The 25,732-nt window shown below is 45.5% G+C and overlaps 1 protein-coding gene across 1 annotated transcript in view; it reads right to left on the bottom strand.

Moving 5' to 3' along the window:
* dcc (DCC netrin 1 receptor) overlaps nt 1-25,732 on the bottom strand; it is a 600,603-nt gene that overhangs the window by 338,395 nt on the left and 236,476 nt on the right. The window contains exon 3 of the mRNA XM_036936778.1: nt 12,108-12,395. Within this exon, the coding sequence (XP_036792673.1) occupies nt 12,108-12,395 (288 nt within the window). The remainder of the gene's footprint in view (nt 1-12,107; nt 12,396-25,732) is intronic.

Genomic DNA, 25,732 nt, shown 5'->3' with positions numbered 1-25,732 from the left:
AACCTGGGGGATTACTCCAGTCACCACTATCACCACTAACCTGGGGGATTTCTCCAGTCACCACTAACCTGGGGGATTTCTCCATTCACCACTATCACCATTAACCTGGAGGATTTCTTCAGTCACCACTAACCTGGGGGATTTCTCCATTCACCACTATCACCACTAACCTGGGGGAATTCTACAGTCACCACTAACCTGGGGGATTTCTCCAGTCACCACTAACCTGGGGGATTTCTCCAGTCACCACTAACCTGGGGGATTTCTCCAGTCACCACTAACCTGGGGGATTTCTCCAGTCACCACTAACCTGGGGGATTTCTCCAGTCACCACTAACCTGGGGGATTTCTCCATTCACCACTATCACCACTAACCTGGGGGAATTCTACAGTCACCACTAACCTGGAGGATTTCTCCAGTCACCACTAATCTGGGGGATTTCTCCATTCACCACTATCACCACTAACCTGGGGGATTTCTCCATTCACCACTATCACCACTAACCTGGGGGATTTCTCCATTCACCAATATCACCACTAACCTGGGGGATTTCTCCAGTCACCACTAACCTGGGGGATTTCTCCATTCACCACTATCACCACTAACCTGGGGGATTTCTCCAGTCACCACTATCACCACTAACCTGGGGGATTTCTCCATTCACCACTATCACCACTAACCTGGGGGATTTCTCCATTCACCACTAACCTGGGGGATTACTCCAGTCACCACTAACCTGGAGGATTACTCCAGTCACCACTATCACCACTAACCTGGGGGATTACTCCAGTCACCACTATCACCACTAACCTGGGGGATTTCTCCATTCATCACTATCACCACTAACCTGGGGGATTTCTCCAGTCACCACTAACCTGGGGGATTTCTCTAGTCACCACTATCACCACTAACCTTGGGGATTACTCCAGTCACCACTAACCTGGGGGATTTCTCCATTCACCACTAACCTGGGAGATTACTCCAGTCACCACTATCACCACTAACCTGGGGGATTTCTCCAGTCACCACTAACCTGGGGGATTTCTCTATTCACCACTAACCTGGGAGATTACTCCAGTCACCACTATCACCACTAACCTGGGGGATTTCTCCAGTCACCACTAACCTGAGGGATTTCTCCATTCACCACTAACCTGGGGGATTTCTCCATTCACCACTAACCTGGGGGATTACTCCAGTCACCACTATCACCACTAACCTGGGCGATTTCTCCAGTCACCACTAACCTGGGGGATTTCTACAGTCACCAGTATCACCAGTAACCTGGGGGATTTCTTCAGTCACCACTAACCTGGGGGATTTCTCCAGTCACCACTAACCTGGGGGATTTCTTCAGTCACCACTAACCTCTGGGAATTCTCCAGTCACCACTAACCTGGGGGATTTCTCCATTCACCACTAACCTGGGGGATTTCTTCAGTCACCACTATCACCACTAACCTGGGGGATTACTCCAGTCACCACTAACCTGGGGGATTTCTCCATTCACCACTAACCTGGGGGATTTCTCCAGTCACAACTAACCTGGGGGATTTCTCCATTCACCACTAACCTGGGGGATTTCTCCAGTCACCACTAACCTGGGGGATTTCTCCATTCACCACTAACCTGGGGGATTTCTCCATTCACCACTAACCTAGAGGATTTCTCCATTCACCACTATCACCAATAGCCTGGGGGATTTCTCCAGTCACCACTAACCTGGGGGATTTCTCCATTCACCACTAACCTAGAGGATTTCTCCATTCACCACTATCACCACTAGCCTGGGGGATTTCTCCAGTCACCACTAACCTGGGGGATTTCTCCAGTCATCACTAACCTGGGGGATTTCTCCAGTCATCACTAACCTGGGGGATTTCTCCATTCACCACTAGCCTGGGGGATTTCTCCAGTCACCACTAACCTGGGGGATTTCTCCATTCACCACTAGCCTGGGGGATTTCTCCAGTCACCACTAACCTGGGGGATTTCTCCAGTCATCACTAACCTGGGGGATTTCTCCATTCACCACTAACCTGGGGGATTTCTCCAATCACCACTAACCTGGGGGATTTCTCCATTCACCACTAACCTGAGGGATTTCTCCAGTCACCACTAACCTCGGGGAATTCTCCAGTCACCACTAACCTGGGGGATTTCTCCAGTCACCACTAACCTGGGGGAATTCTCCAGTCACCACTAACCTGGGGGATTACTCCAGTCACCACTATCACCACTAACCTAGGGGATTACTCCAGTCACCACTAACCTGGGGGATTTCTCCAGTCACCACTATCACCACTAACCTGGGGGATTACTCCAGTCACCACTATCACCACTAACCTGGGGGATTTCTCCAGTCACCACTAACCTGGAGGATTACTCCAGTCACCACTATCACCACTAACCTGGAGGATTTCTCCAGTCACCACTAACCTGGGGGATTTCTCCATTCACCACTAACCTGGGGGATTTCTCCAGTCACCACTATCACCACTAACCTGGGGGATTACTCCAGTCACCACTAACCTGGAGGATTTCTCCAGTCACCACTATCACCACTAACCTGGAGGATTTCTCCAGTCACCACTATCACCACTAACCTGGGGGATTTCTCCAGTCACCACTATCACCACTAACCTGGGGGATTACTCCAGTCACCACTAAACTGGGGGATTTCTCCATTCACCACTAACCTGGGGGATTTCTCCAGTCACCACTATCACCACTAACCTGGGGGATTTCTCCAGTCACCACTATCACCACTAACCTGGGGGATTTCTCCAGTCACCACTATCACCACTAACCTGGGGGATTTCTCCAGTCACCACTATCACCACTAACCTGGGGGATTACTCCAGTCACCACTAACCTGGGGGATTTCTCCAGTCACCACTAACCTGGGGGATTTCTACAGTCACCACTATCACCACTAACCTGGGGGATTACTCCAGTCACCACTATCACCACTAACCTGGGGGATTTCTCCATTCACCACTAACCTGGGGGATTTCTCCATTCACCACTAACCTGGGGGATTACTCCAGTCACCACTATCACCACTAACCTAGGGGATTTCTCCAGTCACCACTAACCTGGGGGATTTCGCCAATCACCACTAACCTGGGGGATTTCTCCAGTCACCACTATCACCACTAACCTGGGGGATTTCTCCAGTCACCACTAACCTGGAGGATTTCTCCAATCACCACTATCACCACTAACCTGGGGGATTTCTCCAGTCACCACTAACCTGGAGGATTTCTCCAGTCACCACTATCACTACTAACCTGGGGGATTTCTCCAGTCACCACTATCACCACTAACCTGGGGGATTTCTTCAATGTGATTGTTCTCACTTCAAAACCTGCAATTTAGATCCAGGCCTGATTGTATTTTCCCAACAACACAAAGTGCAGGCAGGCAGGCAGTGCCATGTAGTTAAACAGTGGTTTATCTGACAGACAGGGAGATGGAGGGTGAGTGTGTGTGTGTGTGTGTGTGCATAAGTGTCTGTGTGTGTGTATGTGTGTGTGCGCGTGTGTGTGTGCATATCTGTGTGTGTGTGTGTGTGTGTGTGTGTGTGTGTGTGTGTGTGTGTGTGTGTGTGTGTGTGTGTGTGTGTGTGTGTGTGTGTGTGTGTGTGTGTGTGTGTGTGTGTGTGCATAACTTTTCTGTGTGTTGGGTCAAATGTTTCGGGTAGCCTTCCACAAGCTTCCCACAATAAATTAGGTGAATTTTAGCCCATTCCTCCTGACAGAGCTGGTGTAACTGAGTCAGATTTGTAGGCCTCCACGCTTTTTCAGTTCTACCCACAAATTTTCTATAGGTTTGAGTTCAGGGCTTTGTGATGGCCACTCCAATACTTTGACTTTGAAGTCCTTTAGCAATTTTGCCACAACTTAAAACAAGTTTTAAAGACTCCAACCTAAGTTTATGTAAACTTCCCGACATCAACTGCACCTATCTTGTAATGTGAAGATCCACAACAAGTAGTATGACTCACTGTGAATGGCATTGGGAATCAAATGTCTCCAGGCAGTGAATAAACATTTCCCTGTATGCCATAGTGAATGGGATGGTGATTGAAATGGTGTGGCACTGGAGCACCAAAACAATTGAAGGAACTAATATAAAACAGAAAACTGGCAGTTGGTTGAAAACAACATGTTTGTTATACAATGCTGCCTGATGAACAACCCCACAACCACTTGTATAAATAAAAAACACAGTGGACTGTTGTCTGCGTCTTACAGCATCTGCCGGTTCTAATGGGGTTAAACAGTTCAACTAAGCTCATGAGTAATTTCTCAGATATATTCTTCAATGATTAAAGCCCCAAAACAATGATTAAAGCCTAAAAACAATGATTAAAGACTGAAAACACTGATTAAAGGCAAAAAACAATGATTAAAGCCTAAAAACTATGATTAAAGCCTAAACGGATGTTTGAGTCCCAGGTTGCCTTCTTAATCTCTTAACATCTTGGTGGACACGGGTGTTGAATCAGGCAGATCTAGCAGGTAGCCTAGTGGTCAGAGTGTAGAGGGGGCAGGTAGGCTAGTGGTCAGAGTGTAGAGGCGGCAGGTAGGCTAGTGGTTAGAGTGTAGAGGCGGCAGTTAGGCTAGTGGTCAGAGTGTAGAGGCGGCAGGTAGCCTAGTGGTTAGAGTGTAGAGGCGGCAGGTAGGCTAGTGGTTAGAGTGTAGAGGCGGCAGGTAAGCTAGTGGTCAGAGTGTAGAGGCGGCAGGTAGCCTAGTGGTCAGAGTGTAGAGGCGACAGGTAGGCTAGTGGTTAGAGTCTAGAGGCGGCAGGTAGGCTAGTGGTTAGAGTGTAGAGGCGGCAGGTAGCCTAGTGGTTAGAGTGTAGAGGCGGCAGGTAGCCTAGTGGTCAGAGTGTAGAGGCGGCAGGTAGCCTAGTGGTTAGAGTGTAGAGGCGGCAGGTAGGCTAGTGGTCAGAGTGTAGAGGCGGCAGGTAGCCTAGTGGTTAGAGTGTAGAGGCGGCAGGTAGGCTAGTGGTTAGAGTGTAGAGGCGGCAGGTAGGCTAGTGGTCAGAGTTTAGAGGCGGCAGGTAGCCTAGTGGTTAGAGTGTAGAGGCGGCAGGTAGCCTAGTGGTTAGAGTGTAGAGGCGGCAGGTAGGCTAGTGGTCAGAGTGTAGAGGCGGCAGGTAGCCTAGTGGTTAGAGTGTAGAGGCGGCAGGTAGGCTAGTGGTTAGAGTGTAGAGGCGGCAGGTAGGCTAGTGGTCAGAGTGTAGAGGCGGCAGGTAGCCTAGTGGTTAGAGTGTTGGGCCAGTAAGCGAAAGGTTGCTAGATTGAATCCCCCGAGCCGACAAGATAAAAATCTGCCATTCTGCCCCTTGTGCAAGGCAGTTAACCCACTCTGGGTGCCGTGGATGTTCGATTTAAGGCAGCCTCCCCCCACTCCGCATCTCTCTGATTCAGAGAGGTTGGATTAACTACGGAAGACACAACTAGGTATTCGCCTTTACCGGGCACAGAGACAGCTGTAAGCACTCACAATGAGGAGACTAAGCCTGTGTCCCAAACGGCTCCCTATTTCCTACATAGTCCACTCCTTTTGACCGGGACCCATTAGGGAATAGGTTGCCATTTGCAAATACACAGGGTGGAACTAACTTGTGCATTCTGAGATCATATGCTTTAGGACAGCACAGGAACAGATTGCGTCTGACGCTTAACCTCGCACCATTCCATCTCTGATAGGGAGGAACACGCCGAAATTGATTACAACTTGAACTATCAAAGGAGATCGTCAGATGGACACATTGTCTACCTAGTCAACCGGTATGTGAATTTGGATGAGCACCGTCTTCCCTTCTCGCTCGGCAGCTTGGAATAGCTATTGATTCTTGCACATGCTCAGTGAGAGCCTCCCGCTGGCGGTACCTGCAGTAATGGTAACAGCTAGGGTTTGTTACCATAGAGAATGGTAACAGCTAGGGTTTGTTACCATAGAGAATGGTAACAGCTAGGGTTTGTTACCATAGAGAATGGTAACAGCTAGGGTTTGTTACCATAGAGAATGGTAACAGCTAGGGTTTGTTACCATAGAGAATGGTAACAGCTAGGGTTATTAACATAGAGAATGGTAGCAGCTAGGGTTTGTTACCATAGAGAATGGTAGCAGCTAGGGTTTGTTACCATAGAGAATGGTAACAGCTAGGGTTTGTTACCATAGAGAATGGTAGCAGCTAGGGTTTGTTACCATAGAGAATGGTAACAGCTAGGGTTTGTTACCATAGAGAATGGTAACAGCTAGGGTTATTAACATAGAGAATGGTAACAGCTAGGGTTTGTTACCATAGAGAATGGTAGCAGCTAGGGTTTGTTACCATAGAGAATGGTAACAGCTAGGGTTATTAACATAGAGAATGGTAACAGCTAGGGTTTGTTACCATGGAGAATGGTAACAGCTAGGGTTTGTTACCATAGAGAATGGTAACAGCTAGGGTTATTAACATAGAGAATGGTAACAGCTAGGGTTTGTTACCATGGAGAATGGTAACAGCTAGGGTTTGTTACCATAGAGAATGGTAACAGCTAGGGTTATTAACATAGAGAATGGTAGCAGCTAGGGTTTGTTACCATAGAGAATGGTAGCAGCTAGGGTTTGTTACCATAGAGAATGGTAACAGCTAGGGTTTGTTGACATGGAGAATGGTAACAGCTAGGGTGTGTTCCAATTCCAATAGTGTGTTCCAATTCCAATAGTGTGTTCCAATTCCAATAGTGTGTTCCAATTCCAATAGTGTGTTCCAATTCCAATAGTGTGTTCCAATTCCAATAGTGTGTTCCAATTCCAATAGTATGTTCCAATTCCAATAGTGTGTTCCAATTCCAATATTGTGTTCCAATTCCAATAGTGTGCTCCGAATCAAATAGTGATTTCCAATTCCAATAGTGTGTTCCAATTCCAATAGTGTGTTCCAATTCCAATATTGTGTTCCAATTCCAATAGTGTGTTCCAATTCCAATAGTGTGTTCCAATTCCAATAGTGTGTTCCAATTCCAATAGTGTGTTCCAATTCCAATAGTGTGTTCCAATTCCAATAGTGTGTTCCAATTCAAATAGTAACTTCTTATGGCTGGGGGCAGTATTGAGTAGCTTGGATGAATAAGGTGCCCAGAGTAAACTGCCTGCTACTCAGGCCCAGTTGCTAATATATGCATACTATTAGTAGATCTGGATAGAAAACACTGAAGTTTCTAACACCGTTTGAATGATGTCTGTGAGTATAACAGAACTCATATGTCAGGCAAAAACCTGAGAAAAAATCCAACCAGGAAGTGAGAAATCTGAGGTTTGTAGTTTTTCAAATCATTGCCTATTGAATATACTGTGTCTATGGGGTAATTTTGCACTTCCTAAGGCTTCCACTAGATGTCAACAGTCCTTAGGACCTTGTTTGATGCTTCTACCGTGAAGGAGGAGGGAATGGGAGCTGAATGAGTCAGAGGTCTGCCAGAGTGGCATGAGCTGATCACGCGCGCTCACGTGAGAGTTAGCTTTGTTCCATTGCATTTCTACAGACAAAGGAATTCTCCGGTTGGAACGTTATTGAAGATTTATGATAAAAACATCCTAAAGATTGATTCTATACTTCGTTTGACATGTTTCTATGAACTGTAATATGACTTTTCACCTGAACTTTCGCCTGGACTTGCCCGCGCCTCGTGTGTTTGGATTGTGTACTAAACGCGCAAACAAAAGGAGGTATTTGGACATAAATTATGGACTTGATCAAACAAATCAAACATTTATTGTGGAACTGGGATTCCTGGGAGTGCATTCTGATGAAGATCATCAAAGGTAAGTGAATATTTATAATGCTATTTCTGACTTCTGTTGACTCCACAACATGGCGGATATCTGTATGGCTTGTTTTGTTGTCTGAGCGCTGTACTCAGATTATTGCATGGTGTGCTTTTTCGGTAAAGCATTTTTGAAATCTGACACAGCGGTTGCATTAAGGAGAAGTTTTTCTAAAGTTCCATGCATAACAGTTGTATCTTTTATCAATGTTTTTTATGAGTATTTCTGTAAATTGATGTGACTCTGCAAAATCACCAGATGTTTTGGAAGCAAAACATTACTGAACGTAACGCACCAATGTAAACTGAGATTTTTGGATATAAATATGAACTTTATCGAACAAAACATACATGTATTGTGTAACATGAAGTCCTATGAGTGTCATCTGATGAAGATCATCAAAGGTTAATGATTAATTTTATCTCTATTTCTGCTTTTTGTGACTCCTCTCTTTGGCTGGAAAAATAGAAAATGTGTTTTTCTGTGACTAGGTGCTGACCTAACATAATCGTTTGGTGTGCTTTCGTCGTAAAGCCTTTTTGAAATTGGACACTGTGGTGGGATTAACAACAAGATTACCTTTAAAATGGTGTAAAATACTTCTATGTTTGAGGAATTTTAATTATGAGAGTTCTGTTGATTTGAATTTGGCGCCCTGCACTTTCACTGGCTGTTGTCATATCGATCCTGTTAGCGGGATCTAAGCCATACAGCTTGGAAAATTCCCGAAAATAATGTCATGGCTTTAGAAGCTTCTGATAGGCTAATTGACCTAATTTGAGTCAATTAGAGGTGCTCTGTGGATGTATTTAAAGGTCTACTTTCAAACTCAGTGCCTCTTTGCTTGACGTCATGCGGCAATCATAAGACATCAACAAAGACCTCAGAATTGTAGACCTCCACAAGTCTGGTTCATCCTTGGGAGCAATTTCCAAATGCCTGAAGGTACCACGTTCATCTGTACAAACAATAGTACACAAGTATAAACACCATGGGACCACGCAGCCGTCATACCGCTCAGGAAGGAGACGCGTTCTGTCTCCTAGAGATGAACATACTTTGGTGTGAAAAGTGCAAATCAATCCCAGAACAACATCAAAGGAACTTGTGAAGATGCTGGAGGAAACCGGTACAAAAGTATCTATATCCACAGTAAAACGAGTCCTATATCGACATAACCTGAAAAGCCGTTCAGCAAGGAAGAAGCCACTGCTTCAAAACCACCATAAAAAAGCCAGACTACGGTTTGCAACTGCACATGGGGACAAAGATCATACTTTTTGGAGAAACGTCCTCTGGTCGGATTAAACAAAAATAGAACTGTTTGGCCATAATGACCATCAATGTGTTTGGAGGAAAAAGGGGGATGCTTGCAAGCCGAAGAACACCATCCCAACCGTGAAGCACGGGGGTGGAAGCATCATGTTTTGGGGCATCATGTTTTAGATGGCATCGTGAGGCAGGAAAAGTATGTGGACATATTGAAGCAACATCTCAAGACATCAGTCAGGAAGTTAAAGCTTGGTCGCAAATGGGTCTTCCAAATGCACAATGACCCCAAGCATACTTCCAAAGTTGTGGAAAAATGGCCAAAGGACAACAAAGTCAAGGTATTGGAGTGGCCATCACAAAGCCCTGACTTCAATCCTGTAGAAAATTTGTGGGCGGAACTGAAAAGGTCGTGTCCGAGCAAGGAGGCCTACAAACCTGATTCAGTTACACCAGCTCTGGGCCAAAATTCATCCAACTTATTGTGGGAAGCTTGTGGAAGGCTACCCGAAACATTTGACCCAAGTTAAACAATTTAAAGGCAATGCTACCAAATACTAAATGAGTGTATGTAAACCTCTGACCCACTGGGAATATGATGAAAGAAATAAAAGCTGAAATAAATCATTCTCTCTACTATTATTCTCACATTTCACGTTCTTAAAATAAAGTGGTGATCCTAACTGACCTAAGACAGGGAACATTTACTAGGATTAAATGTCAGCTATTGTGAAAAACTGAGTTTAAATGTATTTGGCTAAGGTGTATGTAAACTTCCGACATCAACTGTACACACTACCTCAACTAACCGGTGACTCACACACTGACTCTGTATCGGCACCCCACTATGTACAGTGGGGAGAACAAGTATTTGATACACTGCCAAATTTGCAGGGTTTTCCTACTTACAAATATGTAGAGGTCTGTAATATTTATCATAGGTACACTTCAACTGTGAAAGATGGAATCTAAAATAAAAATGCAGAAAATCACATTGTATGATTTTTAAGTAATTCATTTGCATTTTATTGCATGACATAAGTATTTGATCACCTACCAGCCAGTAAGAATTCCGGCTCTAACAGACCTGTTAGTTTTTCTTTAAGAAGCCCTCCTGTTCTCCACTCATTACCTGTATTAACTGCACCTGTTTGAACTCGTTACCTGTTGAAAAAACACCTGTCAACACACTCAATCAAACAGACTCCAACTCTACATAATGGCCAAGACCAGAGAGGGTGTAAGGACATCAGGGATACAATTGTAGACCTGCACAAGGCTGGGATTGGCTACAGGACAATAGGCAAGCAGCTTGGTGAGAAGGCAACAACTGTTGGCGCAATTATTAGAAATTGGATGAAGTTCAAGATGACGGTCAATCACCCTCGGTCTGGGGCTCCATGCAAGATCTCACCTCGTGGGGCATCAATGATCATGAGGAAGGTGAGGGATCAGCCCAGAACTACACGGCAGGACCTGGTCAATAACCTGAAGAGAGCTGGGACCACAGTCTCAAAGAAAACCATTAGTTACACACTACGCCGTCATGGATTAAAATCCTGCAGTGCACGCATGGTCCCCCTGCTCAAGCCAGCGCATGTCCAGGCCTGTCTGAAGTTTGCCAATGACCATCTGGATGATCCAGAGGAGGAATGGGAGAAAGTCATGTGGTCTGATGAGACAAAATTAGAGCTTTTTGGTAAAAACTCAACTCGTCGTGTTTGGAGGACAAAGAATGCTGAGTTGCATCCAAAGAACACCATACCTACTGTGAAGCATGGGGGTGGAAACATCATGCTTTTGGGCTGTTTTTCTGCAAAGGGACCAGGACGACTGATCCGTGTAAAGGAAAGAATGAAACCTCCTTCCATCAGCAAGGGCATTGAAGATGAAACGTGGCTGGGTCTTTCAGCATGACAATGATCCCAAACACACCACCCGGGCAACAAAGGAGTGGCTTGGTAAGAAGCATTTCAAGGTCCTGGAGTGGCCTAGCCAGTCTCCAGATCTCAACCCCATAGCTAATCTTTGGAGGGAGTTGAAAGTCTGTGTTGCCCAGCAACAGCCCCAAAACATCACTGCTCTAGAGGAGGTCTGCATGGAGGAATGGGCCAAAATACCAGCAACAGTGTGTGAAAACCTTGTGAAGACTTACAGAAAACGTTTGACCTCTGTCATTGCCAACAAAGGGTATATAACAAAGTATTGAGATAATCTTTTGTTATTGACCAAATACTTATTTTCCACCATAAATTGCAAATAAATTCATTAAAAATCCTACAATGTGATTTTCTGGATTTTTTTCTCTCATTTTGTCTGTCATAGTTGAAGTGTACCTATGATGAAAATTACAGGCCTCTCTCATCTTTTTAAGTGGGAGAACTTGCACAATTGGTGGCTGACTAAATACTTTTTTGCCTCACTGTATGTAAAACACAGGACAGTCATGTTCTTACACTGGGCCTTTAATAAAGGTCAAACGAGGATAAACCACAGTGATTAAATTACAGGATACCCAGGCAAGATCAGGGATATTCATCATGCTGGAGGTCAGTCATACACGGTGCCATACACTCAAATAAGGTCAAACTAGGCCTACATGAGCTGTAGTATAGTGGTTTATTAAGTTATAAGAGGATCAGCTATGTTGACTACATTACAGGATACATAAGGGATATGCAGGAGGTTGTAAGACAGTCCATAGAGGACTGGGCGGTTTCTGGGTTCTTGATTTGAAAATGGACAATATTGTGAAATGCTTTCACAAACCCTCAGACGGTGTCCATCTGAGAGAAAAACCAAGACGATGTACTCACTGGACAGAGGATTCATCCAAAATGATATTATATTAATACCCAGTGTCCCAATTCCACCTCACTGTCAAGTACTTTAGGAGTTGATCTCAGAACCGAGAACCAAATCGTGTGTGCGCTTGCTCGCTAGTTTGATTTACCTCTGTGGGCAGAATATTTATGTCAAGATAGGTTGAGAAGGAGTTATTGTACCTGGCAACACTCGTAGGTCTGCGTCACTGCCGGTGCGGGCGCTGCCAGGGTTGTCTGCCAGGCAGCGGTAGGTGGCAGAGTCTGGTGGTTGAACCTTGCTAACCTGGAGCGATCCGGAGGGCAGTACCACCACTCTGCTCTCTGGGGTTAAGGTGAGTGGCAGGTCCTCTCTGTTCTTCTGCCAGCGTACCACGGGCATGGGATCCCCAGTCACCTCACAGCGCAGCAGGGCCGTGTCACCCAAGTAGGAGGACACTGACTCTGTAGGGACAACGAGCTTCAACGGACCTGGTGGGAGAGAGGATACAAAGGATTAGATACTGACTCTGTATGGACCCACTACTGTAGCTTCAGGGGACCCAAGGACAGAGAGAGAGAGAGAGAGAGAGAGGCTGTTAGGAGCAATCACTGATATGAAAAAAGTACAGGGGAGAGGAGAGGAGAGGAGAGGAGAGGAGAGGAGAGGAGAGGAGAGGAGAGTGAAGAGATAGGAGGAGTGGGATGGGAGAGCTGAGGAGAGAGGGGAGACGAGAAAGAGATGGGAGAGCTGAGGAGAGGAGAGAAGAGGAGAAAGGAGAGAGGAGAAAGAGATGGGAGAGGAGAGGAGAGGAGAGGAGAGGAGAGAGAAGAGAGAGAAGATGGGATAGGAGAGAGAGGGGAGAGAGGAGAGAGGGGAGAAAGATGGGAGAGCTGAGGAGAAAGTTAAGAGTAGAGAAGAGAGAGGAGAAAAGAGAGAGATATGAGTGGAGAGAGAGATAGGAGTGGAGAGAGGGTACTGTATAGTGTAGATGACAGATGAGTTTTCCATTTCTCTCCTTCTCTCTCTCTTCAGTGCAGGAAAATGATATGAGGAACAAAATGTGGGAAACAAATTAGCCCAATCATTCCTCATCTTTCCACCATGTTGTCAGAAAAACATAATTTGAATCCAATTAGTCCAATCATTCCTCATCTTTCCACTAAGATGTTCACTGTGTGGCAAAATGGCTAATATTTAAATGCACTCCATTCCATTCCATTCAATCCCGACAGACTGTGAAGTAGAGAATCCTGCCCAGAAGCTTTGGGAACTTCAGATGTCAGGTAGACAGGTCCAGAAATGTCAGATCCTCCTCTCTGTATCATAGGAGGACGACAGCTCTGGGTGATGAGGGTTAGAGGTTAGTCTGAAAAAAAAAATGAAAAAATGTGCCCCAAATGGAACCCTATTCCCTATATAGTGCACTACTTTAGACCAGAGCCCTATGGAACCCTATTCCCTATATAGTGCACTACTTTAGACCAGAGCGCTATGGAACCCTATTCCCTATATAGTGCACTACTTTAGACCAGAGCCCTATGGAACCCTATTCCCTATATAGTGCACTACTTTAGACCAGAACCCTATGGAACCCTATTCCCTATATAGTGCACTACTTTAGACCAGAACCCTATGGAACCCTATTCCCTATATATAGTGCACTACTTTAGACCAGAGCCCTATGGAACCCTATTCCCTATATAGTGCACTACTTTAGACCAGAGCCCTATGGAGGTCTATTCCCTACATAGTGCACAACTTTAGACCAGAGCCCTATGGAACCCTATTCCCTATATAGTGCACTACTTTAGACCAGAGCCCTATGGAGGTCTATTCCCTATATAGTGCACTAGTTTAGACCAGAGCCCTATGGAACCCTATTCCCTATATAGTGCACTACTTTAGAACAGAGCCCTATGGAACCCTATTCTCTATATAGTGCACTACTTTAGACCAGAGCCCTATGGAACCCTATTCCCTATATATAGTGCACTACTTTAGACCAGAGCCCTATGGAACCCTATTCTCTATATAGTGCACTACTTTAGACCAGAACCCTATGGAACCCTATTCCCTATATAGTGCACTACTTTAGACCAGAACCCTATGGAACCTTATTCCCTATATAGTGCACTAGTTTAGACCAGAGCCCTATGGAACCCTATTCCCTATATAGTGCACTACTTTAGACCAGAGCCCTATGGAACCCTATTCTCTATATAGTGCACTACTTTAGACCAGAACCCTATGGAACCCTATTCCCTATATAGTGCACTACTTTAGACCAGAGCCCTATGGAACCCTATTCCCTATATAGTGCACTACTTTAGACCAGAGCCCTATGGAACCCTATTCTCTATATAGTGCACCACTTTAGACCAGAACCCTATGGAACCGTATTCCCTATATAGTGCACTACTTTAGACCAGAACCCTATGGAACCATATTCCCCATATATAGTGCACTACTTTAGACCAGAGCCCTATGGATCCCTATTCCCTATATAGTGCACTACTTTAGACCAGAGCCCTATAGAACCCTATTCCCTATATAGTGAACTACTTTAGACCAGAGCCCTATGGAACCATATTCCCTATATAGTGCACTACTTTAGACCAGAGCCCAATAGAACCCTATTCCCTATATATAATTAGACTGAGCTATCTTATTACAGGAACATAGTAACAATTAGACTGAGCTATCTTGTTACAGGAGAATAATAACAATTAGACTGAGCTATCTTGTTACAGGAACATAGTAACAATTAGACTGAGCTATCTTATTACAGGAACATAGTAACAATTAGACTGAGCTATCTTGTTACAGGAGAATAATAACAATTAGACTGAGCTATCTTGTTACAGGAGAATATTAACAATTAGACTGAGCTATCTTGTTACAGGAACATAGTAACAATTAGACTGAGCTATCTTGTTACAGGAGAATAATAACAATTAGACTGAGCTATCTTGTTACAGGAACATAGTAACAATTAGACTGAGCTATCTTGTTACAGGAGAATATTAACAATTAGACTGAGCTATCTTGTTACAGGAACATAGTAACAATTAGACTGAGCTATCTTGTTACAGGAACATAGTAACAATTAGACGGAAACAAAAGAGAAACGTGCACACTGCTCGCGCTAGTATAACTTTTTGCTTTACATGTTGCGTTTACATTTTTTGTTCAGTGATCGCAAAACTAGGTGGAGATATGTGGTCAGAGCATGACAATGTGGTATTTCACACCGAGGCTTGGTGGTTATCGAGGGGGAGTGTTGGGGTCAGAGCATGACACCGAGGCTTGGTGGTTATCGAGGGGGAGTGTTGGGGTCAGAGCTTGACACCGAGGCTTGGTGGTTATCGAGGGGGAGAGTTGTAAAGAGACAAACTGTTGTCATTCACAGTGGAAGTAAAAAAAGGACTTGACTTTCTGTGTAATGAAAAGATAATAACATAAAACAGCATAAAACATAACAACTACGAAACGACACATATGGTATCAAGTAGTAACCAGAAAAGTGTAAAACAAAACAAAATATATTTTATATTCTTCAAAGTAGCCACCCTTTGCCTTGATGACAGCTTTGCACACTTTTGGCATTCTCGCAGCTATTCTCTCAACCAGCTTTACATGGAATGCTTTTCCACCAGTCTTTGAAGGAGTTCCCACAAATGTTTAGCACTTGTTGGCGGCTTTTCCTTCCCTCTGCAGTTCAACTCATCCCAAACCATCTCAATTGGGTTGAGGTCAGGCGATTGTGGAGGCCAGGTCATCTGTTGCAGAACTCCATCACTCTCCTTCTTGGTCAAAATAGCCCTTACACAGCCTGGAGGAGTGTTGGGTCATTGTCCTGTTGAAAACAAAGTATAGTCCCACTAAGCCCAAACCAGATGGGATGGCGTATCGCTGCAGAATGCTGTGGTAGCCATGTTGGTTAAGTGTGTCTTGAATTCTAAATAAATCACAGACAGTGTGACCAGCAAAGCCCACCCACACCATCACACCTCCTCCTCCATGCTTCACGGTGGGAACCACACATGCAGAGATCATCTGTTCGCCTACTCTGCGAATCACAAAGACACAGCGGTTGGAACCAAAAATCTCAAATTTGGACTCATCAGACCAATGGACAGATTCCCACCGGCCTAATTTCCATTGCTCGTGTTTCATGGCCAAAGTAAGTCTTCTTATTATTGGTGTCCTTTAGTAGTGGTTTCATTGCAGCAATTTGACTATAAAGGCCCAATTCTCCTCTGAATAGTTGATGATTAGATGTGTCTGTTACTTGAACTCAGTGACGCATTTATTTGAGCTGTAATTTCTGAGTCTGGTAACTCTAATGAACTTCTCCTCTGCTGCAGAGGTAACTCTGGGTTTTCCTTTCCTGTGGCGGTCCTCATGAGAGAAAGTTTCACCGTAGCGCTTGATGTTTTTTGCGACTGCCTTGAAGAAACTTTTAAAGTTCATGACATTTTCCGGACTGACAGAATTTCATGTCTTAAAGTCATGATGGAATTTCATTTCTTTTTGCTTATTTGAGCTGTTCTTGCCATAATAGGGACTTGGTCTTTTACCAAATAGGGCTATCTTCCTTATGCCACCTCCACTTTGTCACAACACAATTGATTGGCTAAAACACATTAAAACCTCGTAAGGATCCGCCCCTTTTAAAAAAAAAATGTTCGGCCTAAAATAACATATCCAAATCTAACTGCCTGTAGCTCAGCACCTGAAGCAACGATATGCACATTCTCGGTACCATTTGAAAGGAAACACTTTGTAGTTTGTGGAAATGTGAAAGGAATGTAGGAGAATATAACACAACAGATCTGGTAAAATATAACACAAAGAAAAAAAGCTTTTATTTTTTTTGTACCATCTTTGAAATGCAAGGGAAAGGCCATAATGTATTATTCCAGCCCAGGTGCAATTTAGATATTGGCCGCTAGATGGCAGCAGTGTACATGCAACGTTTTAGACTGATCCAATGAACCATTGCATTTCTGCTCAAAATGTTGTATCAAGACTGCCCAAATGTGCCTAATTTGTTTATTAATAACTTTTAAAGTTTATAACTGTGCACTCTCCTCAAACAATACAATGGTATTATTATCACTGTAATAGCTACTGTAAACTGTGCAGTTAGATTATTAACAAGAATTTAAGGTTTCTGCCAATATCAGATATGTCCATGTCCTGGGAAATGTTACTTACAACCTCATGCTAATCGCATTAGCCTACGTTAGCTCAACAGTCCCGTGGGGAACCCACCAATCCTGAAGAAGTTTTAAGAAGGAAATAAATTCCACATATTAACTTTTAACAAGGGACACCTGTTATTTTAAATGCATTCCAGGTGACTACCTCATGAAACTGGTTGAGAGAATGCCAAGAGTGTGCAAAGTTGTCATCAAGGTAAAGGGTGAGGTACTTTGAAGTATCTCAAATATAAAACGTGATTCCATATGTGTTTTTTCATAGTTTTGATGTCTTCACTCTTATTCTACAATGTAGAAAATAGTAAAAATAAAGAAAAACCCTGGAATGATTAGATGTGTCCAAAATTTTGACTGGTACAGTACATATTTTTATTATATATATTTTTTACATGCATGTCCAGGTTTTTCCCCTGTGGATTAACTGTGGTGCCCTGACCTCTAGTATTTCTGTGACAGAATCCTTAAATCCTGATTCAATCTGTACAAATCCTCTTAACAGTGTCACAGCTTCCCCTTGAAAGCAGAGATCCTACATCAAAGGTGTACAGAGCACACTGGCAATCCATACAAGCTGCTCTGCCGAGATCTACAAAGGTTTTCTGTAGTAGCTCTGTCAGTTTCAACACAGTAATCAGTAGACTCTCTCCAGGGTCTAGTCTCTCTCCCGGGTCTAGACACTCTCCAGGGTCTAGACTCTCTCCAGGGTCTAGTCTCTCTCCAGGGTCTAGTCTCTCTCCAGGGTCTAGTCTCTCTCCAGGGTCTAGTCTCTCTCCAGGGTGTCGTCTCTCTCCAGGGTCTAGTCTCTCTCCAGGGTCTAGTCTCTCTCCAGGGTCTAGTCTCTCTCCAGGGTCTAGTCTCTCTCCAGGGTCTAGTCTCTCTCCAGGGTCTAGTCTCTCTCCAGGGTCTAGTCTCTCTCCAGGGTGTCGTCTCTCTCCAGGGTCTCGTCTCTCTCCAGGGTCTAGACTCCAGGGTCTAGACGTCCTCCAGGGTCTAGACTCTCTCCAGGGTCTAGTCTCTCTCCAGGGTCTAGTCTCTCTCCAGGGTCTAGTCTCTCTCCAGGGTCTAGTCTCTCTCCAGGGTCTAGTCTCCCTCCAGGGTCTCGTCTCTCTCCAGGGTCTCTCTCCAGGGTCTAGTCTCTATCCAGGGTCTAGACTCTATCCAGGGTCTAGTCTCTCTCCAGGGTCTAGTCTCTCTCCAGGGTCTAGTCTCTCTCCAGGGTCTAGTCTCTCTCCAGGGTCTAGTCTCTCTCCAGGGTCTAGTCTCTCTCCAGGGTCTCGTCTCTCTCCAGGGTCTCTCTCCAGGGTCTAGTCTCTATCCAGGGTCTAGACTCTATCCAGGGTCTAGTCTCTCTCCAGGGTCTAGTCTCTCTCCAGGGTCTAGTCTCTCTCCAGGGTCTAGTCTCTCTCCAGGGTCTAGTCTCTCTCCAGGGTCTAGTCTCTCTCCAGGGTCTAGTCTCTCTCCAGGGTCTTGTCTCTCTCCAGGGTCTCTCTCCAGGGTCTAGTCTCTATCCAGGGTCTAGACTCTATCCAGGGTCTAGTCTCTCTCCAGGGTCTAGTCTCTCTCCAGGGTCTAGTCTCTCTCCAGGGTCTAGTCTCTCTCCAGGGTCTAGTCTCTCTCCAGGGTCTAGTCTCTCTCCAGGGTCTAGTCTCTCTCCAGGGTCTCGTCTCTCTCCAGGGTCTCGTCTCTCTCCAGGTTCTCTCTCCAGGGTCTAGTCTCTATCCAGGGTCTAGACTCTATCCAGGGTCTAGTCTCTCTCCAGGGTCTAGTCTCTCTCCAGGGTCTAGTCTCTCTCCAGGGTCTAGTCTCTATCCAGGGTCTAGTCTCTCTCCAGGGTCTAGTCTCTCTCCAGGGTCTAGTCTCTCTCCAGGGTCTAGTCTCTATCCAGGGTCTAGTCTTTCTACAGGGTCTAGTCTCTCTCCAGGGTCTAGTCTCTCTCCAGGGTCTAGTCTCTATCAAGGGTCTAGACTCTATCCAGGGTCTAGTCTCTCTCCAGGGTCTAGACTGGTGTGTCTGGTATATCAGTATAAAGCTGTCAGACAGACAGACAGGACTGGGCTGTCTGGTATATCAGTATAAAGCTGTCAGACAGACAGACAGGACTGGGCTGTCTGGTATATCAGTATAAAGCTGTAAGACAGACAGACAGGACTGGGCTGTCTGGTATATCAGTATAAAGCTGTCAGACAGACAGACAGGACTGGGCTGTCTGGTATATCAGTATAAAGCTGTCAGACAGACAGACAGGACTGGGCTGTCTGGTATATCAGTATAAAGCTGTCAGACAGACAGACAGACAGGACTGGGCTGTCTGGTATATCAGTATAAAGCTGTCAGACAGACAGACAGATGGAGAGGACTGTGCTGTCTGGTATATCTGGTATATATTTATATTAACAAGAGAGAGAGAGAGAGAGAGAGAGAGAGAGAGAGAGAGACAGAAACAGAGACAGAGACAGAGAGAGAGAGAAACAGAGACAGAGAGAGAGAGAGAGAGGAGGGGGAGGGAGGATGACAAAACAGAGAAATTGGTTGAGCTCTGAGTTTGTTATATTGGCGAAACATTTACAACAAGGCTTGATCAATGTTTAAATGTTCAAAGTTTTCAGGGCTTAAAGTACAAAACAGACCGATGTCACTGCAATCAAGGAAAAGGACCCAGTGTTGAACGACTTGATCTCTTATTTGGAATTATATTAGCATTAAAACCAACCTTGTTTAAACTACATAATACGTTTACACAACAGTTGAATGACTCCATGGATGCCAGCGCTTGTTCGTTTTTCTTTCAATTGATTAAGTGTTGCTTCTCTTTGATGTGATGTATAGAACCAGGATGTGGCTGGGGGGTCCGATGTATAGAACCAGGATGTGGCTGGGAGGTGGGATGTATAGAACCAGGATGTGGCTGGGAGGTGGGATGTATAGAACCAGGATGTGGCTGGGAGGTGGGATGTATAGAACCAGGATGTGGCTGGGAGGTGGGATGTATAGAACCAGGATGTGGCTGGGAGGTGGGATGTATAGAACCAGGATGTGGCTAGGAGGTGGGATGTGGCTGGGAGGTGGGATGTATAGAACCAGGATGTGGCTGGGAGGTGGGATGTATAGAACCAGGATGTGGCTGGGAGGTGGGATGTATAGAACCAGGATGTGGCTGGGAGGTGGGATGTATAGAACCAGGATGTGTCTGGAAGGTAGGATGTATAGAACCAGGATGTGTCTGGAAGGTGGGATGTATAGAACCAGGATGTGGCTGGGAGGTGGGATGTGTCTGGGAGGTGGGATGTATAGCACCAGGATGTGGCTGGGAGGTGGGATGTATAGAACCAGGATGTGGATGGGAGGTGGGCTGTATAGAACCAGGATGTGTCTGGGAGGTGAGATGTATAGAATCAGGATGTGTCTGGGAGTTGGGATGTATAGAACCAGGATGTGGCTGGGAGGTGGGATGTATAGAACCAGGATGTGTCTGGGAGGTGGGATGTGGCTGGGAGGTGGGATGTATAGAACCAGGATGTGTCTGGGAGGTGGGATGTATAGAACCAGGATGTGGCTGGGAGGTGGGATGTGGCTGGGAGGTGGGATGTATAGAACCAGGATGTGGCTGGGAGATGGGATGTATAGAACCAGGATGTGGCTGGGAGATGGGATGTATAGAACCAGTCCGTGGCTGGGAGGTGGGATGTATAGAACCAGGATGTGGCTGGGAGATGGGATGTATAGAACCAGTCCGTGGCTGGGAGGTGGGATATATAGAACCAGGATGTGGCTGGGAGATGGGATGTATAGAACCAGGATGTGGCTGGGAGATTGGATGTATAGAACCAGTCCGTGGCTGGGAGGTGGGATGTATAGAACCAGGATGTGGCTGGGAGGTGGGATATATAGAACCAGGATGTGTCTGGGAGGTGGGATGTGGCTGGGAGGTGGGATGTATAGAACCAGGATGTGTCTGGGAGGTGGGATGTATAGAACCAGGATGTGTCTGGGAGGTGGGATGTGGCTGGGAGGTGGGATGTATAGAACCAGGATGTGTCTGGGAGGTGGGATGTATAGAACCAGGATGTGGCTGGGAGGTGGGATGTGGCTGGGAGGTGGGATGTATAGAACCAGGATGTGGCTGGGAGGTGGGATGTATAGAACCAGGATGTGTCTGGGAGGTGGGATGTGGCTGGGAGGTGGGATGTATAGAACCAGGATGTGTCTGGGAGGTGGGATGTATAGAACCAGGATGTGGCTGGGAGGTGGGATGTGGCTGGGAGGTGGGATGTATAGAACCAGGATGTGGCTGAGAGATGGGATGTATAGAACCAGGATGTGGCTGGGAGATGGGATGTATAGAACCAGGATGTGTCTGAGAGGTGGGATGTGGCTGGGAGGTGGGATGTATAGAACCAGGATGTGTCTGGGAGGTGGGATGTATAGAACCAGGATGTGGCTGGGAGGTGGGATGTGGCTGGGAGGTGGGATGTATAGAACCAGGATGTGGCTGGGAGATGGGATGTATAGAACCAGGATGTGGCTAGGAGGTGGGATATATAGAACCAGGATGTGGCTGGGAGGTGGGATGTATAGAACCAGTCTGTGGCTAGGAGGTGGGATATATAGAACCAGGATGTGTCTGGGAGGTGGGATGTATAGAACCAGGATGTGGCTGGGAGGTGGGATATATAGAACCAGGATGTGGCTAGGAGGTGGGATATATAGAACCAGGATGTGGCTGGGAGGTGGGATATATAGAACCAGGATGTGGCTAGGAGGTGGGATGTATAGAACCAGGATGTGGCTGGGAGGTGGGATATATAGAACCAGGATGTGGCTGGGAGGTGGGATGTAGAGAACCAGGATGTGTCTGGGAGGTGGGATGTGGCTGGGAGGTGGGATGTATAGAACCAGGATGTGGCTGGGAGATGGGATATGGCTGGGAGGTTGGATGTGGCTGGGAGGAAAGAAGTATAGAACCAGGATGTGGCTGGGCGGTGGGATGTATAGCACCAGGATGTGTCTGGGAGGTGGGATGTATAGAACCAGGATGTGTCTGGGAGGTGGGATGTATAGATCCAGGATGTGTTTGTTAGGTGCGATGTATAGAACCAGGATGTGTCTGGGAGGTGGGATATATAGAACCAGGATGTGGCTGGGAAGTGGGATGTGTCTGGGAGGTGGGATGTATTGAACCAGGATGTGTCTGGGAGGTGGGATGTATAGAACCAGGATGTGTCTGGGAGGTGGGATGTATTGAACCAGGATGTGGCTGGGAGGTGGGATGTATAGAACCAGGATGTGTCTGGGAGGTGGGATGTATAGAACCAGGATGTGTCTGGGAGGTGGGATGTATAGAACCAGGATGTGGCTGGGAGATGGGATGTGTCTGGGAGGTTGGATGTATAGAACCAGGATGTGTCTGGGAGGTGGGATGTATAGAACCAGGATGTGGCTGGGAGGTGGGATGTATAGAACCAGGATGTGTCTGGGAGGTGGGATGTGGCTGGGAGGTGGGATGTGTCTGGGAGGTGGGATGTATAGCACCAGGATGTGGCTGGGAGGTGGGATGTGTCTGGGAGGTGGGATGTGTCTGGGAGGTGGGATGTGTCTGGGAGGTGTGATGTGGCTGGGAGGTGGGATGCTGGGAGGTGGGAAGCTTCCAATGATTGGCTGATAGTGAGGTATCGATATCTGTCAGCCAGCCAGCTGGCTCCATTAGGTTGAATAGGACTGGAGGACCGGAGAGGAGAGGAGAGGAGAGAAAAGGCTGCTGAGTTACGGTCTCTCTGTAATGTTCATTGTCTATGCCTTCATCAGCAGAGTCTGTTACTCTACTGAGACTCTAGACAGTCCTCTATCATCAGGGTCTGTTACTATACTGAGACTCTAGACAGTCCTCTATCTAGAGAGAGAGATATAGAGAGAGAGAGAGAGAGAGAGAGAGAAAGAGAGAGGTGGAGACAGAGAGAGAGAGAGATGGAGAGATGAGATGGAGACAGATGAACAGAGAAAGGGAGAGAGATGCAGAGATGAGAGAGAGAGAGAGGAGAGATTGAGAGAGAGAGAGAGAGAGAGAGAAAGAGAAAAGTAGAGAGAGAGAGAGAGAGAGAGAGAAAGAGAAAGGTGGAGACAGAGAGAGAGAGAGAGAGAGAGAGATGAGAGACAGAGAGAGAGAGAGAAAGAGAGAGGTGGAGACAGAGAGAGAGAGGAGAGAGAGAGAGAGAGGAGAGAGAGAGAGGTGGAGAGATGAGATAGAGACAGATGAACAGAGAAAGAGAGAGAGGCACCCAGCAGTTAGAGTACTCAGCCCACTGACACCCTTATCAGACCAGAACAACATCACACTCTACCTGAACAGAGCAATACTCAATCATGAATCCTCGAAGCTAACAGAACTAAGTAATATTAAGAAATGCTGTAGATGGAAAGAAAGTAGTTTGGAAACCTACCAAAAAACAATTAGGCAACAACAAATTCAATCCCTTTTAGACAATTTCCTGGGTAAAACGTTCCACTGTAATAGTGAAGGTGTAAACTTGGCAGTAGAAAATCTTATCAGCTTCCCTATCAAATCTAAAAATGTCAAATAGAAAACCGAAGAAAATTAACAACAATGACAAATGGTTTGATGAAGAATGCAAAAAACTAAGAAAGAAACTGCAAAACCTGTCCAACCAAAAACATAGAGACCCGGAAAACCTGAGTCTACGCCTTCACTATGGTGAATCACTAAAACAGACCCAGAACACCTGAGTCTACGCCTTCACTATGGTGAATCACTAAAACAGACCCAGAACACCTGAGTCTACGCCTTCACTATGGTGAATCACTAAAACAGACCCAGAACACCTGAGTCTACGCCTTCACTATGGTGAATCACTAAAACAATACAGAAATACACTACAGAAAAAGTGAATCACTAAAACAGACCCAGAACACCTGAGTCTACGCCTTCACTATGGTGAATCACTAAAACAGACCCAGAAAACCTGAGTCTACGCCTTCACTATGGTGAATCACTAAAACAGACCCAGAAAACCTGAGTCTACGCCTTCACTATGGTGAATCACTAAAACAATACAGAAATACACTACGGAAAAAGAAGGAACAGCACGTCAGACATCAGCTCAATGCAATTGAAGAATCCATAGACTCTAACCACTTCTGGGAAAACTGGAAAACACTAAACAAACAACAACACGAAGAATTATCTATCCAAAATGGAGATGTATGGGTAAACCACTTCTCCAATCTTTTTGGCTCTATAACAAAGAATAAAGAGCAAAAACATGATCAAATACAGATCTTAGAATCAACTATTAAAGACTACCAGAACCCACTGGATTCTCCAATTACATTGAATGAGTTACAGGACAAAATAAAAACCCTCCAACCCAAAAAGGCCTGTGGTGTTGATAGTATCCTCAATGAAATGATACAATTTACAGACAAAAATTCAAATTGGCTATACTAAAACTCTTTAACATCATCCTTAGCTCTGGCATCTTCCCCAATATTTGGAACCAAGGACTGATCACCCCAATCCACAAAGGCCTCCTCGCCCTACTAGAATCTGAAGTCAAAGGTCTACTGTTTGCTGATGATATGGTGCTTCTGTCACCAACCAAGGAGGGGCTACAGCAGCACCTAGATCTTCTGAAGAGATTCTGTCAGACCTGGGCGCTGACAGTAAATCTCAGTAAGACCAAAATAATGGTGTTCCAAAAAAGGTCCAGTCACCAGGACCACAAATACAAATTCCATCTAGACACTGTTGCCCTAGAGCACACAAAAAACTATACATACCTTGGCCTAAACATCAGCGCCACAGGTAACTTCCACAAAGCTGTGAGCGATCTGAGAGACAAGGCAAGAAGGGCATTCTATGCCATCAAAAGAAACATAAATTTCAACATGAAAATTAGGATCTGGCTAAAAATACTTGAATCAGTCATAGAGCCCATTGCCCTTTATGGTTGTGAGGTCTGGGGTCCGCTCACCAACCAAGACTTCACAAAATGGGACAAACACCAAATTGAGACTTTGCATGCAAAATTCTTCAAAAATATCCTCCGTGTACAACGTAAAACACCAAATAATGCATGCAGAGCAGAATTAGGCCGATACCCGCTAATGATCAAAATCCAGAAAAGAGCTGTTCAATTCTACAACCACCTAAAAGGAAGCGATTCCCAAACCTTCCTTAACAAAGCCATCACCTACAGAGAGATGAACCTGGAGAAGAGTCCCCGAAGCAAGCTGGTCCTGGGGCTCTGTTCACAAACACAAACACACCCCACAGAGCCCCAGGACAGCAACACAATTAGACCCAACCAAATCATGAGAAAACAAAAAGATAATTACTTGACACATTGGATAGAATTAACAAAAAAACAGAGTAAACTAGAATGCTATTTGGCCCTAAATAGAGAGTACACAGGGGCAGAATTACTGACCACTGTGACTGACCCAAACTTAAGGAAAGCTTTGAAAATGTACAGACTCAGTGAGCATAGCCTTGCTATTGAGAAAGGCCGCCGTAGGCAGACCTGGCTCTCAAGAGAAGACAGGCTATGTGCACAATGCCCACAAAATGAGGTGGAAACTGAGCTGCA

Source organism: Oncorhynchus mykiss, chromosome 12 (genome assembly GCF_013265735.2).
Source record: "Oncorhynchus mykiss isolate Arlee chromosome 12, USDA_OmykA_1.1, whole genome shotgun sequence".
Classification (NCBI taxonomy): Eukaryota; Metazoa; Chordata; class Actinopteri; order Salmoniformes; family Salmonidae; genus Oncorhynchus; species Oncorhynchus mykiss.
This window is presented reverse-complemented; position numbering and strand designations above follow the sequence as displayed.